Below are 14,341 nucleotides of genomic sequence, written 5' to 3' on the forward strand. Positions count from 1 at the left end.
CCCGCGAGGGGCAGGGCTTCAAGGTAGGAGGCCAGCGGCCGCCTTGTCCTTGCCGCAGCCCCACATGCCGTGGGTCTGGGCGTGGAGCAACGCTGGTGCCACCAGGGAGCTCGGTCAATCAGCAGGGCACTCTGTAATGCCCAGCTCTGTGGATAGGCCTTTGTGAATGGGGTGGCAGCTGGTCCTCGCAGGCCCAGGGCTGGGGTGGCCAGAACACTTGGAGGCAACAAAGAACACTCTATGCTGGAGTCAGAAATCGTAGTTATCGCCAGGGATGTGCCTCTGTCCAAAGCCTGAGACTGGACTCCACCGGGTCCAGCCGGGAGGGCCAGGCTAACAGAGCACAGCTGGGCTAGGGACCAACCCCGTCGTCCTGGCATTGCCCTGTCCCGAGGGCTGCTGTCAGCGGGACTGTGGCATGGGGCGGGGCTCAGGGCCTGAGTCCCGACAAGCAGTGCGGAGGCCACGCTCTCCTGGGGCCCTGTGGCTCAGCACGGACTGAGGAGCGCCTCGGCAGGAGGCTCGCCCCTGCCGCTGATGGCCTCCTCGGTGTGCGTCCCGCAGCTCTTTGACTACATCTCTGAGTGCATCTCCGACTTCCTGGACAAGCATCAGATGAAGCACAAGAAGCTACCCTTGGGCTTCACCTTCTCCTTTCCTGTGAGGCACGAAGACATCGACAAGGTGGGACCACGTGTAGAGTGAGTGGGTGGGGGGAGGTGGACGGATGGACGGACAGACACCCCGGAGAAAGGCACCCATGAACTCTGCCCTGTGCTGCCTTCAAATGCAGCTCCCATTGTTGGGAAAGAGCCTTCGATTCAAACTGGCTCCATCACTTACCTCTCGTGAGACTCTGGGAAATGATCGTATTAGCTGATTCTTACTATTTGCCTCCCACAACCTTATGAGGCGTGCGTATCTCCCCCATTACAGGTTAGGAAACTGAGGTGTAGCAACTTGCCCATGGTGGGAAGTGGCGGTGCTGCGGCTCAAACTCAGGCAAACAGGCTCCAGCACACCTGTGTGTCACCTCTATGCTGTACCGCTGCCTGTGGCAGAGGTGGCAATGTGCCGGGGCTGAGGGTCTACCCTGCCTTCCAGCTGGCAAGTTAGGCTGTCACAGTTACACGCACACACATACGTACATGTAAATTACACACACACACACACACCACACACCAGTTATACATGCTCACATAGACATGTGTAAATTATACATATATATGCACATAAATTATACATGTGAATTGTACACATAAATGTATGCACTGCACATATTTAAATTATACACATGCATGCACTCATGTCGATTATACGTACATATAAACACATAAATTGTACATGCATATTTTTATGCATACATAAATTATACATACATATATATATAGACCAGTTATGTATTCATATATAGCTACACATGCCAATCATATGTACATATATACATGTAAATTATACATATCAAGTATACATGCATATAAACGTGCATATTTTATAAACATGCATATTTACACGTCAAGTATACATGCATGCATATATGCGCATGTCAGTCATGCATATATACACATTCACAGGTCAACGATACATACACACCCACACGCATTGATTATACATACATATATACATGTGTGTGTAAATTATCCAAACATACGCACAGTTATACATAACACACAGGACCTCTGGGTCAGAGAGAAAGCCAGGTCAGTACTCCTGGCAGAAGCAGTAGCAGGAGCGACGTCTCATATTGCTTTTCCAAGCCCCAGTCCCTGCTGGGCACTGAGGGCCAGTTGGGACCTTCACACGCAGAGGGTGCACACAGGAGAGGAACCCCGATCTTCTACTGGCTGCACCCCTCTGGACCTCATCCTCACTCTGGGATGATGACCCTGGGCTTAACTACACAAGCATTCTTAAATTGGCTGGGACTCAGCCCTGCAGAAATAGGAGATATTGGTAGAAAATTACCTCCAACACTTCTTGAACTTATACGGCTGCTTTGAGCCTCAGTTTCCTCAGCTTTAAAGTGGGTGCACAGGGACTTCCCTGGTGGTCCAGTGGCTAAGACTCTGTGCTCCCAATGCAGGGGGCCCGGGTTCAATCCCTGGTCAGGGAACTAGATCCCACATGCCACAACTAAGAGTTCGCATGCCGCAACTAAGGATCCCGCATGCCGCAACGAAGATTCCACGTGCTGCAACCAAGACCTGGTGCAGCCGGATAAATAAATAAAAATGAATAAATTAATTTAAAAGAAAAGTTAATTATAAAGTGGGTACACATCCCTGTGGTCCAAGTTAGCTCCCGTCCCTTCACGCCTGCCCCCAGCATCCAGCAGCCACCGAGGCCCCCCTCTCCCCCCAGGGCATCCTTCTCAACTGGACCAAGGGCTTCAAGGCCTCAGGAGCAGAAGGGAACAACATCGTGGGGCTCCTGCGAGATGCCATCAAACGGAGAGGGGTGAGTAGCATCTGCAGCTGCCCCTACCCTGGGCCCCCTCCCCCTCCCCTCCTGCGGGGAAGCCAGGGAGGGCTTTCTGGGCATCCCCCCAGGAAGTGGACTCTGCCTTCTGCACCTGGCTGGACTGGCCTGGAGCAGGCTGAGAACCCCCCCAGCCCCATCACCACTGCCTCTATGCCTCTTGGCAGGACTTTGAGATGGACGTGGTGGCGATGGTGAACGACACTGTGGCCACGATGATCTCCTGCTACTATGAAGACCGCCGGTGTGAGGTTGGCATGATTGTGGGTAAGGATGCGCCCCCTGCCTGACCCAGGGGCCTTGGCCACCACCAAAGACGGGGCCGAGGCTTCCCGTCTTCAGCAGGCTGCACACGGCCTCTGCACCAGTCATGGACCCCAGAGGTGCTGGAGCCCAGAGTCCTAGGGAGCAGCAGGGGTGTCCCGGAAGACAGTACACCAGTGTACATTGGTATTGGGTGTACCAATAAACAGGTGCTGTTTATTGGTAGGAAGCATTTCAACACTCACAAGTCACTGCCTCAGATGGGGTACCAGCTCACGTCCACCTGGCCCATCAGGATTTAATTAAATCACCTTATCTGGTAAGTTGACCGACCTGGACAGATTTGTCCAAGTGGAAGAGGATAAACCAGAGTGGTGTCATCCCTCCCTGGACAGTCTTACCACACCCCGGGGCAGCCATCTGCCCTGCCCGAAGTGGAGGCAGGTACCAGGAAAGGAGGCAGCACTGGCCCCAGTGGCCCTTTCCCACCAACCAAGGGCCTTTCCCAGAAGTTCCCAAGGCCTTACAATGAGTGTTTACTGAGGAGTGTTTACTGGACACACAGGCGAGTGGGTATTTCCCTGGTTCCCAGAAAGTCAGCATTAAATGTGTTTGCTTCCATGGCCTCTTCAGGGCCAGCCCTGAGGGTTTCTGTGTTCTTAGGACCCATCTCCAATTGCATGCACATGTCCTAAGGGAACAGCGACCTGCTCTCTGCCTCTCCTCTAGTTTCTCACATCTCCTCCTTTCATTCTCACCTTTTGGATGGGAAGTTCTTTTTTTTTTTTTTTAACATCTTTATTGGAGTATAATTGCTTTACAATGGTGTGTTTCTGCTTTATAACAAAGTGAATCAGCTATACATATACATATATCCCCATATTCCCTCCCTCTTGCATCTCCCTCCCACCCTCCCCATCCCACACCTCTAGGAGGTCACAAAGCACCCGAGCTGATCTCCCTGTGCTATGTGGCTGCTTCCCACTAGCTAGCTATTTTACATTTGGTAGTGTATATATGTCCATGCCTCTCTCTCACTTCGTCCCAGCTTACCCTTCCCCCTCCCCATATCCTCGAGTCCATTCTCTAGTAAGTCTGTCTTTACTCCCATCTTGCCCCTAGGTTCTTCATGACCTATTTTTTTCCCTTAGATTCCATATATGTGTGTTAGCATATGGTATTTGTTTTTCTCTTTCTGACTTACTTCACTCTGTATGACAGACTCTAGGTCCATCCACCTCACTACAAATAACTCAATTTCGTTTCTTTTTATGGCTGAGTAATATTCCATTGTATATATGTGCCACATCTTCTTTATCCATTCATCTGTTGATGGACGTTTAGGTTGCTTCCATGTCCTGGCTATTGTAAATAGTGCCGCAATGAACACTGTGGTACATGACTCTTTTTGAATTATGGTTTTCTCAGGGTATATGCCCAGTAGTGGGATTGCTGGGTCATATGGTCATTCTATTTTTAGTTTTTTAAGGAACCTCCATACTGTTCTCCATAGTGGCTGTATCAATTTACATTCCCATCAACAGTGCAGGAGTGTTCCCTTTTCTCCACACCCTCTCCAGCATTTATTGTTTGTAGATTTTTTGATGATGGCCATTCTAACTGGTGTGAGATGATATCTCACTGTAGTTTTGATTTGCATTTCTCTAATGATTAGTGATGTTGGGCATCCTTTCATGTGTTTGTTGGCAGTCTGTATATCTTCTTTGGAGAAATGTCTATTTAGGTCTTCTGCCTATTTTTGGATTGGGTTGTTTGTTTTTTTGATATTGAGCTGCATGAGCTGCTTGTATATTTTAGAGATTAATCCTTTGTCAGTTGCTTCGTTTGCAAATATTTTCTCCCATTCTGAGGTTTGTCTTTTCGTCTTGTTTATGGTTTCCTTTGCTGTGCAAAAGCTTTGAAGTTTCATTAGGTCCCATTTGTTTATTTTGTTTTTATTTCCATTTCTCTAGGAGGTGGGTCAAAAAGGATCTTGCAGTGATTTATGTCAGAGTGTTCTGCCTGTTTTCCTCTAAGAGTTTGATAGGAAAGTTCTTTAAGTCCACACCTAAACAGGAGCTCCAGGGGCCCTGGCAGTGCTCCCCTGGCTCTCTCCGGTTCCCCAAGACACCACCACCTGGGCTCTACAGCCGCTTGCCTCGGGCTCGCCCCATCTGGAGCAGAGATGGCAGAGTGGCGCGTGGTTGCATCTGCCCTGATGTGCTTAGAAACATGTTTATGATAATCACCAAGCACTAAACATTGGGAGAAACCATATCAAAGTCTGGATTTCTGTTTTTTCCCCACAAAAACTTGGAATGCCTGGCATCACTGGGCCTGAATTCCAGGCAGCTCCACTGCTGGTGTGAGGTTAGCATGACTGAGTTGCTGTCCCTGATGGCTTGAGGGCTGTGCAGTCACGTTCAGATTGAAGCTCTGCTGTCACCATTTTGAAACTCTCAGTTTATGAACAAAGGACCCCATGTTTTCACTTTGCATGGGACCCTGCAAATTACAAATTCCTTAGCCAGGCCTGCCTGCAATGGCCCGTGTGCTGCTCCCAAGGGCCCACGCTGTGACATACTCACCTCTGGGTGCCCGCCTCCTCCCCACAACAGAGCCTGGTACAGAGGAGCTCAAACACATGCTTAGAAAGTGCCAGAACACAAGGGTGGTGCATAGATAAGACAAAATCATAACATCCCATACCCATCTCTAATTGGCAAAGCACTCTGACACATGTTCTTTCCCTCATTTCTCTCAACTACCTAGGTAATAGGAGTAGGTGTTACCAACCCCTCTTGGGGAAGAGGAACTGCCCAGGGAGTTGGGCTTATCTACCTGAGGTCACACAGCAAACCCAGGTCTTCCAGCTCTTGGGAGAGCTGGTTTCCTTTGCTCCAGGGGATGTAGGAAGTGCTGGGGGTGGAGGGCTCAAGGAAGCTGGGAAGACAGGACCACACGGGGCTTCCTGCCGGGGGGATGCACCCAGCAGAGCAGGCATCCCAGGAAGCGCAGCGCCAGGTGCGGCCTGACGCTGCCGCCTCTTGCAGGCACGGGCTGCAACGCCTGCTACATGGAGGAGATGCAGAACGTGGAGCTGGTGGAAGGGGACGAGGGCCGCATGTGTGTCAACACCGAGTGGGGTGCCTTCGGGGACTCGGGCGAGCTGGACGAGTTCCTGCTGGAGTACGACCGTGTGGTGGACGAGAACTCCCTGAACCCCGGCCAGCAGCTGTAAGGACCGCCCCTCCCCCTCCCCACACGACGGCCCCGCCCCGCTCTGGCGGCAGATGGGGCCAGCCCGCAGATAATGGGCTTGTTTTTAAACAGCTCTGGGGAAAAGCAAACTGACAATCCCTTCGTAAGCTGGCTCTTCTCTTCCTTCAGCTCGTATGCGTGTGCCCCTCTGTAAACCGGGAACAGTGAGAGATGCCAAGGATTAGTCTTTAAAAAGAGGGTCTGTGGGGACTTCCCTTGCGGCCCAGTGGTTAAGACTCTGCCCTTCTACTGCAGGGGGCGTGGGTTCCATCCCTGGTCGTATCCCACATGCCGCGCAGTGTGGCCAAACTAAGACTCCAAAAAAAAAAAAAGAGGGTCTGTGGATAGATGAGCAGGAACCTCCCCGCTTCCGACAGGTGACCCCTGGCACAGGAAGGCTCTGAGACGCCCCCCAGCAACGTTAACTGGGTTTAGCCCAGAGTTCCCCAAAGTACAGCTCTGAACACGTTCACAGAATGAATCATAGTATTTGGGGGTGTGCTGCGGGTTGGCGGACAGCTAGAGAGCCAGCCCTCACAGAGCCTGTCCTGAGTCAGGGCTCTCCTTTATCAGCCGCCTACTGCGGCGCGCCAGGCACGTGCTAATGCTTTCATGAGCTTCCTCTCGGGCTCTCATAAACCTCTACTAGGTCGGTAGTATTCAATGTGCTACAAGATGAAAATACGGAGGTTTACAGACTCTAGCGCCACCGGGCCAACTCCGTGGATTCCAGGAGCGCAGGGACCTAGGAGCCCTAGCAAGTGAGCAGAGGCCCGCCCAAGGCTGGTCACTAGCCGCTCTAAGCCTGAGCTCCCCCAACTGACACTGGGTGATGAGAACAGCACTCGTTCCACAGCTGTGGGAAAACCCAAGTGGGCTCAGCGCAGGGTCCTCCCTGAGGATGGCCTCAGAGGGACTGAACCGAGGCCCCACAGTAGAGCGTTCTCCCAAGGCCCCAAAGCCCCTGTTGATAAATGTGGGAACGGGCATGAACCCGGTTTTGCCAAGGCGGGGGGTGGTCACAGCGTCCCACATGGCCTCCTCGTGGCCGTGACTGGGGGTGGTGGCTGGCCTCTGCCTGCTGGTGGGGACCTCCCTCCTGGGGGTGACCCGGCTGCTCTCTGTCCAGGTACGAGAAGCTCATCGGCGGCAAGTACATGGGCGAGCTGGTGCGGCTCGTGCTGCTGAAGCTTGTGGACGAGAACCTGCTCTTCCACGGGGAGGCCTCAGAGAAGCTGCGCACGCGCGGCGCCTTTGAGACACGCTTCGTGTCGCAGGTGGAGAGGTGCGCGGGCGCGCGGGGTCGAAGGGTGGGGTACACGGGTGGCGTGCGCGGGGTGGGTCCTGGACCCAGACCCACGGGGCGTGGGGGCGGGGCCCGGGCGGGGCTCAGAGCGCAGGGGCGGGGCCCTGGTGAGGTCAGTGGGCAGGAGCCCAGGACCTGGTAAGGCTCCGGGGTGGGGCAACCGGGGCAGTAGTAGCCTTCAGCCCCCAGGGGAACCCGGCGTCGGGCAGCTGACGGAGACCAGGCATCCTCTCTGTGCTTCCCACCCGCTGTGGACCTCGTCTCACTTCATCCACGCAAGAGCCCCGAGGCGCGGCAGTGTCACCCACGTTAGGGCGGAAACCCTGGGTTTAGAGAGAGGAGTAATGACCAGATTACCGCTGGTCCCTGGTGGAGTCAGACCCGCTCCGCTCGGAAACCTGAGCCCCAAAAGCGCTTTGCCTGGGAGAGGTGGCCAGGGGGAGGAGAAGAAGCCGCCGCTGTGGGGATTGGGCTGGTCCGGGACCAAGTGACCCTCCCGCGACGCCCTCCTGTCCCCGCCCCGCAGTGACTCGGGCGACCGCAAGCAGATCTACAACATCCTGAGCACGCTGGGGCTGAGGCCATCGGCCACCGACTGCGACATCGTGCGCCGCGCCTGCGAGAGCGTGTCCACCCGCGCCGCGCGCATGTGCGCCGCGGGGCTGGCGGGCGTCATCAACCGCATGCGCGAGAGCCGCAGCGAGGACGTGATGCGCATCACCGTGGGCGTGGACGGCTCAGTGTACAAGCTGCACCCCAGGTGGGCCCGCTTAGCCGTCTGCACCTCCCCGCCGGGTCCAGCCTCCCTCTTGTGAATTCGCCTCGTAAGGGCAGAGCCCGGGCATCGGTCTCCATCTATGATATGCAGACCGAAACGGGTGCTCTCCGAGGTCCCAAGGATTCTTAATCTCCTCGCTCCCCTAAGCCCACAGACTCAGGGGGAGGTTCCCCTTGGCTTACCCCCTGCCCTGTCTTAAGCGCGTTAACTAACCGCAGCCCCGCTTGCCCCCTGCTCAGCTTCAAGGAGCGCTTCCACGCCAGCGTGCGCAGGCTGACGCCCAGCTGTGAAATCACCTTCATTGAGTCGGAGGAGGGCAGCGGCCGGGGTGCGGCATTGATCTCCGCGGTGGCCTGTAAGAAGGCCTGCATGCTGGGCCAGTGAGAATAAAGGCTGCAAGGCAAGGAGGAGGCTGTGGCCGCTTCTAGACCTGGGCTCCAGGGGACACACTTCCTACAGGTGCCCCCAACCTGGTCCAGTCAAGAGGCTTCTCCTTGTAAGGACCTTGGATGCCTCCCATCCCCGCTGTCACCCCAGGAGATGGGGAAAGCTTCTCTGGGGATGCGGTGAGGCCCTGAGCAGGCCTCTTCTCTCAGGGTCAGTTGGTAGGATAGCCCTAGGGCCCTGACTGGGTTGGGGGCTGAGATGAACAGGAATGGAGAACCCCCAAAGTACCTCACCTTTCTTGCTGCAATCAGGGGCCCAGAAGGGAGTTATTAACTCAGGATTTTGTTGCATTTCTGCACTGCTTGCCTCTTGGAGCTTTCAGCCTGGCTCAGCCCTTGCTCTGGGAAGGGGGTGCCCTCTGGACTCTACCATGGCCTGGCTTCCCTGGGAACCCAGCCCACATAGGGAGGCAGCCCTCATGACCTGGCCAGACCTAGACCTGGGCTCCACAGGGGGCCCCGAGGAGCTGCAGATCACCCAGGCCTGGGAAATGGAAGGGACCAGCTCCATGTTGGAGGCTGTGGGTACCCCGAGGCCTGGAGATGGCAGCCTTTTCCCTCCCATCCTGCCATCCCTGAGTGGTTTCTGGTTCTGGGATGGACCCTCACAGGAGGTACAAGAGACAGAGTCCCCAAAGCCCCTGCCCAGAGGGGCCCAGGAAGAGGAGGAGTCCCCCTACCCACAGACAGGCCTGGGAGCATCTCCAGGATCGAGTCCTCAGCTCCCACGGCGCTGGGCACTCAGAAACCCCAGCAGCACTCAGCACACCCCCAAGGGACAACCCAGGCCTCTTTCTTCTCACCAGACCTCCATGTACCACACCAACCTCTCCATGCCCAACCTGGGACTGTGTGGGTTTTTTTAATTAAAAGTTTAGAACATGACCTTGTCCACCATTCTTTGATCTCTGTGTATAAGACTGTGGGACAGTAAACATATAGACGTGGTCACATGTACACAGACACTCTGCAGGCCTAGGCGTGTTTTGGAGTTTGCCATCCTCTCCACAGAGCTATGCCAGGGATTGTGAAGAGTGACAGACCAGGCCTTAGGAACAGGAATGGGGTGGTGTGGCGGGGTGTGGTCAGAGGTCCTGGACTTGCCCAGGCCTCTGCCCACCAGCCTGTGGGATGCGGGGTGTGGTTCTGAGGTCTCCGAGAGCTCCAAGGGAGTGTCAGGGAAGGAGTGGGGCTGCTCTGGGAAGGGGCACGGCTGGTTCTTGGGACTGGTTCTGCTGCAGGTCGGTCTCAACAGGGGATCCCTTGGAGCCACTTGGGTTGTGACAGTGACTGCAGTGGGAGGCCAGGATTACAAGAAGTCACATGATTTCTGCGGTCCTTCCAATTTGGTCCTGAATGAAATGCCTACTTCAAGTTAGCCAAGCCTAGGGCCTAAGACCAGTTACTTATGAACACATATTCGTAAGATTTTAACATGCACGCACTTTTTTTTCAGGTTTTTGGATGTTATCATCTTTTTTTAATTTAACTTTTATTTTATATTGGACTATAGTTGATTTACAACGTTGTGTTAGTTTCAGGTGTACAGCAAAGTGATTCAGTTATACATATATCCATTCTTTTTCAGATTCTTTTCCCATATAGGTTATTAGAGTATTGAGTAGAGTTCCTTGTGCCATACAGTAGGTCCTTGTTGATTATCTATTTTGTATATAGTAGGGTGTATTCCACTCACTTTTCAATGAGAGAAACTATCCAGCAAATCTGGAATGACTGTGTTGTTTTATTCAGAACTTAACTCCAATTGTGATTTTGAGTTTCACATCCTCCTTGGGATGCTCTCTCGTTTCCTGGTATGCCTCATGTGGAATTTAGTTCTCTCGAGTCTAAATTATGCATCAGAAGTTTGTGTGAGCATCTGATGACTTCATTATCAGTAGTAATGTACTCGTGTTCCACCATTCAGCTGCAGTATTTGATCTCATTTTACCATAAATTATTTCCTAGCTGTCCTTTATGTTATGGTTTAGGGCATTGTATTGTTTTTTTTTGTTTTTTTTTTTACAATTCTCCATGGAAGTAGCTTGTATAGCCTATGAATTTCATTTCAGGAGAGTAAAGGAGGTGTTATAAAATACTTACTTGCTATACAAAAGGGACATTGGGGCTGATGGATGAGAACCCTTCTCTCCCAGCTGGCCTCCCCGCATTCCTCACCCCAGTGGGCCGTCTCCTGTACCCGGTTCAGGGAGCAGCCAGCAGGCCACTCCTGCTCTGGGCGGTCCCCAGCCCCCCAGCCCCTGTCTGCCCCGGGCCTGCAAGGAGCCTCGAGGCTGCTGCTCTGGCACAGCGGACGGAGCCTGGGCCCCTCACTCTGCGGTTGAGCCCCGCAAGAAGGGCTCGTGACCCACTTTCATGGGGATCCCAGGGGAGGCTTGGGGTCCAGGCAGTGCTCCATGCTCCAAAAGCATCACGTGGAGGCTCTGTTTGGGGTCACAGGCAGCTCAGGGCTGGCTTCTGCCCCTTGGTCAGAGGGGCCAGAGGCCAGGGCCAAGCATCTTCAGCAAAACCTCTGGGAATCCCCAGGGGTCTCAGGCCAGAGACCATCCTCAGAACCACCAACTGCCCTCCCAAGCCCAGTGGGGGCCCCGGGCCAGCCCCCGCACCACTGCTGTCCTCTTGGCCTGAGTGGGTTCTGGGCTGGAACTGCAGGAAGGACAGTCAGGTGGGGTTACAGGGGCCCCTCGTTCAGCATGAGAGTGGTGAGAGTTGCGACTCTGCTCTCAGGAGGCGTTTCACCCGGTGCTGTCAGGGTGGGTAGACACCCGGATGTCACAAGGCGGGGGGGCCTGAAGGTCGCCAGGAACGTGGCTGGAATCTGCTCGGGGGCCCTGTCCTCCCCCAGCCCAGGCAGAGGCTGCCAAGTTTGGGCCTATCCTCTCCTCCTGTCCTTATTTGGTGCGCTCCAGGTGATAAGGCTGAGACATAAAGGGGGCTGTGGGCCCCTCGCAGCAACCAGGCTGCTGCAGAGAGAGACGATGGTGAGTGCCAGGTGGGGGGGACTCAAGGCCAGCGGCCCCCCAGGTGCTGTCCTTTGGGCTGGGGGAGCGAAGCCAGTGACTTCTGTGCTTGTGTTGGGCCCGGAGAGACGGTCTCCAGGGACAGGAAGAGGACCCTGACCCGGGCTCTCCCGGGAATGCTCTGGGGAGGTCCGTGGCAGGGAGTCCTCGGGGAGCTGGGGAGAGGACCCCTCCGCTCCCACTGTGTTGCAGGCCAGCAGGAAGGCGGGGACCCGGGGCAAGGCTGCGGCCACCAAGCAGGCCCAGCGAGGCTCTTCCAACGTCTTTTCCATGTTTGAGCAAGCCCAGATCCAGGAGTTCAAGGAAGTAAGTGCCCTACCCCCAACAACCTGGGACCCATCCGGACACCCTGCCCCCAGCACACCCCTCTTCTCTGTAGGTCAGTGGTCCTGGCCCCTGTCTTTGCTCCTCCCACCACCCAGGATGCCCCTACCTCCCGCCTCCCCCGGGTGGGGACTGCTCCCACCTGCAGACTATAGCCTGCACCTCACAGGCCTTCAGCTGCATCGACCAGAATCGTGACGGCATCATCTGCAAGTCGGACCTTCGAGAGACCTACTCGCAGCTAGGTGAGGGCATCCACCTCCCGCCCGGCCCGGCCCTGCTGGCACCAGGGTCCCGGCTCAGAGCTGCTGGGCTGGGGGGAGCCCGCTGAGAGGGGACAGGCAGGCTCTCAACAGGCAGCAACCCGGCCTGTATTCTTCTCCCGGCTCACCCTCCCGCCTCCTCTCACACCCCTCCCCCATCACACCCCCTCCCCCATCACACTTTCCTTCCACTTCACCTCCCCCACCCACAGCTGCCTCTCACTCTCTACCCTGGGAAGGAGGGAGGGGCAGCCCAGGCCCTACTCGGGGACACTCAAGGTCCCTGTGTCCATTTCACGTCCCGCCCCACCAGGGAAGGTGAATGTCCCAGAAGAGGAGCTGGATGCCATGCTGCAGGAAGGGAAGGGGCCCATCAACTTCACTGTCTTCCTCACACTCTTTGGAGAGAAGCTCAACGGTGAGCCTGGGGCGGCTCTGGATCCCCCTGGCCAGGCAGCGAGCTTGAACCCCACCTGGACCCTGCCTGGACCCGGCCTGAATCCCACCCAGACCCCTTCCATACCGTACCTGGCCCTCGCCCGCCCAGAGGTTGTAGGGGCCACCTCTGCATTCCAGACCCATGAGCACTGATCACCCCAAGTCTCGGGGTTGGGAAATATGCCTTCAGATTCCAGTCCCAAATCCCCAATCCTAGTCTCCCTGCCAGGCTCGCCCATCTCAGAAGGACAGCCGCTCCTGGCGCCTCTGAGCCCCGAGGGGCGCTTTCTGTCGGAACACCCTCTTGCTTCTCTGGGCCTGGAGGACTCCCCCTGCACCCTGGGTTCCTCCTGGGTGGGACCGGGAGGATGGCAGTGTGGCTGCTTACCTAACCCCCTCGGCCTCCCAGGGACAGACCCGGAGGAAGCCATCCTGAGCGCCTTCCGCCTGTTTGACCCCAGTGGCAAGGGCGTGGTAAACAGGGACGAGTAAGTGGGAGCAGCAGGGCGAGTGCCGGGGGCACCATGTTGGATGGAAGCAGGGAGGGCGGAGGGTCGCCTTGTGAGGGTGGCCACCTGGACTTTGGGGCCCGCTCTGCTTTTGGGGGGTGGCCACCTGGGCCAGGGGAGCCCCCATTTTCCCCTCCCGGATCGGCCGCCCCTGCAAGGCCCTCCCCACTGCTCCCCACCTCCTCCAGGTTCAAGCAGCTTCTCCTGACCCAGGCGGACAAGTTCTCTCTGGCCGAGGTGAAGATTCCGGCTCCTTCGACACCCCTCCAGGCCCCTTCGCAGGGCCCCCAGCCCGCAGGGCCCTGGGGAGGTCTCGGTGACCCACTGCCCTCGTGGGCGTAGGGCCCAGCTTTCCGGGGAGGTGCCACCTCTCTTGGGATCTGGAGGGTGAAGGACATGGAATCAGAAAAGGAGGAGGGTGCAGGCTGGGCGAGCTGTGTGTGCAGAGGCCCAGGCGGGAGAGTGCGGTGCACCTCGGGATCTGGAAGAGGTTTCCTACACTGGGGAGGGGGAGGGGAGGGGAGGGGGCCGGGCCCGTGGCCAGGGTGGGCCCTGAGACCCACGGCACCCTTCGCTCCTGCCCCAGCCTCCGGGTGAAAACGCTAAGGGGCAGCGTACCGCCCCAGGGGCGGGGCGAAGGGTCTCAGGCCTCCCTCGGGTCACGGGCACCGGCCCCCAGGACGCCCTGGCTGGGCGGCGTCTCACCAGTGCCTCCCCAGGTGGAGCAGATGTTCGCCCTGACGCCTATGGACCTGGCCGGGAACATCGACTACAAGTCCCTGTGCTACATCATCACGCATGGGGACGAGAAGGAAGAGTGAGCCCGAGGCGCTCGCGGCTGGGACTCAGGGCCGGCCTGCGGGGGCACCTCAATAAACGCTGTTTCCGAATTAGACCCACAGTGGTGGCCTGTCTGTGACAGACGGGGTGGGGCTCCACAGGGACTGCTGTAAGAACCAGCCCGGCCCTCACCGGCCCCCTCCGTTCACCCCACACCGTCCCGTGACATATGAACCGGGATGTGCCCGGCTTACAGATGAGGACGCCGAGGCCTGCGAGGGTGCCCAGGGCCACTCCTCTAGGAGAGGAAACCCAGAGCTTTATGCCCGTCTCCACCAGGCCCGGATCGAGCCACGCGACGGGCCTCTGCTCAGCGAACATCTGCCAATGGCCCAAGGACTCTGCCCTCCTGGGACCCCATCTCTGCACACGGGCTCAGGTGGGCGTCTCTGC

At 56.5% G+C, this 14,341-nt stretch overlaps 2 protein-coding genes across 3 annotated transcripts in view; both read left to right on the forward strand.

Moving 5' to 3' along the window:
- The window catches only part of GCK (glucokinase), a 55,474-nt gene extending 46,056 nt beyond the window's left edge, over positions 1 to 9,418 (forward strand). Inside the window, exons 5-11 of one of the 2 annotated variants that reach the window (XM_060020186.1) lie at positions 565 to 684; positions 2,362 to 2,457; positions 2,646 to 2,745; positions 5,796 to 5,979; positions 7,133 to 7,288; positions 7,836 to 8,069; positions 8,327 to 9,418. In XM_060020186.1, coding sequence (XP_059876169.1) covers positions 565 to 684; positions 2,362 to 2,457; positions 2,646 to 2,745; positions 5,796 to 5,979; positions 7,133 to 7,288; positions 7,836 to 8,069; positions 8,327 to 8,471 — 1,035 coding nt within the window. In that variant the 3' untranslated portion in view covers positions 8,472 to 9,418. Of the gene's footprint in view, positions 1 to 564; positions 685 to 2,325; positions 2,458 to 2,645; positions 2,746 to 5,795; positions 5,980 to 7,132; positions 7,289 to 7,835; positions 8,070 to 8,326 lie in introns of both variants that reach the window. The other variant, XM_060020185.1, reaches the window with a different exon arrangement.
- Positions 9,419 to 11,492: 2,074 nt separating this feature from the next.
- MYL7 (myosin light chain 7) lies at positions 11,493 to 14,003 on the forward strand. Its single transcript, XM_060020188.1, has 7 exons — positions 11,493 to 11,535; positions 11,767 to 11,880; positions 12,068 to 12,143; positions 12,475 to 12,579; positions 13,009 to 13,087; positions 13,297 to 13,345; positions 13,828 to 14,003. Exons 1-7 carry the CDS (start codon positions 11,533 to 11,535, stop codon positions 13,927 to 13,929), a joined length of 528 nt encoding a protein of 175 aa, XP_059876171.1. The 5' UTR covers positions 11,493 to 11,532; the 3' UTR covers positions 13,930 to 14,003.
- The last annotated feature ends 338 nt before the right edge of the window (positions 14,004 to 14,341 follow it).

This window comes from Delphinus delphis, chromosome 9, assembly GCF_949987515.2.
Source record: "Delphinus delphis chromosome 9, mDelDel1.2, whole genome shotgun sequence".
In the NCBI taxonomy this organism is placed as follows: Eukaryota; Metazoa; Chordata; class Mammalia; order Artiodactyla; family Delphinidae; genus Delphinus; species Delphinus delphis.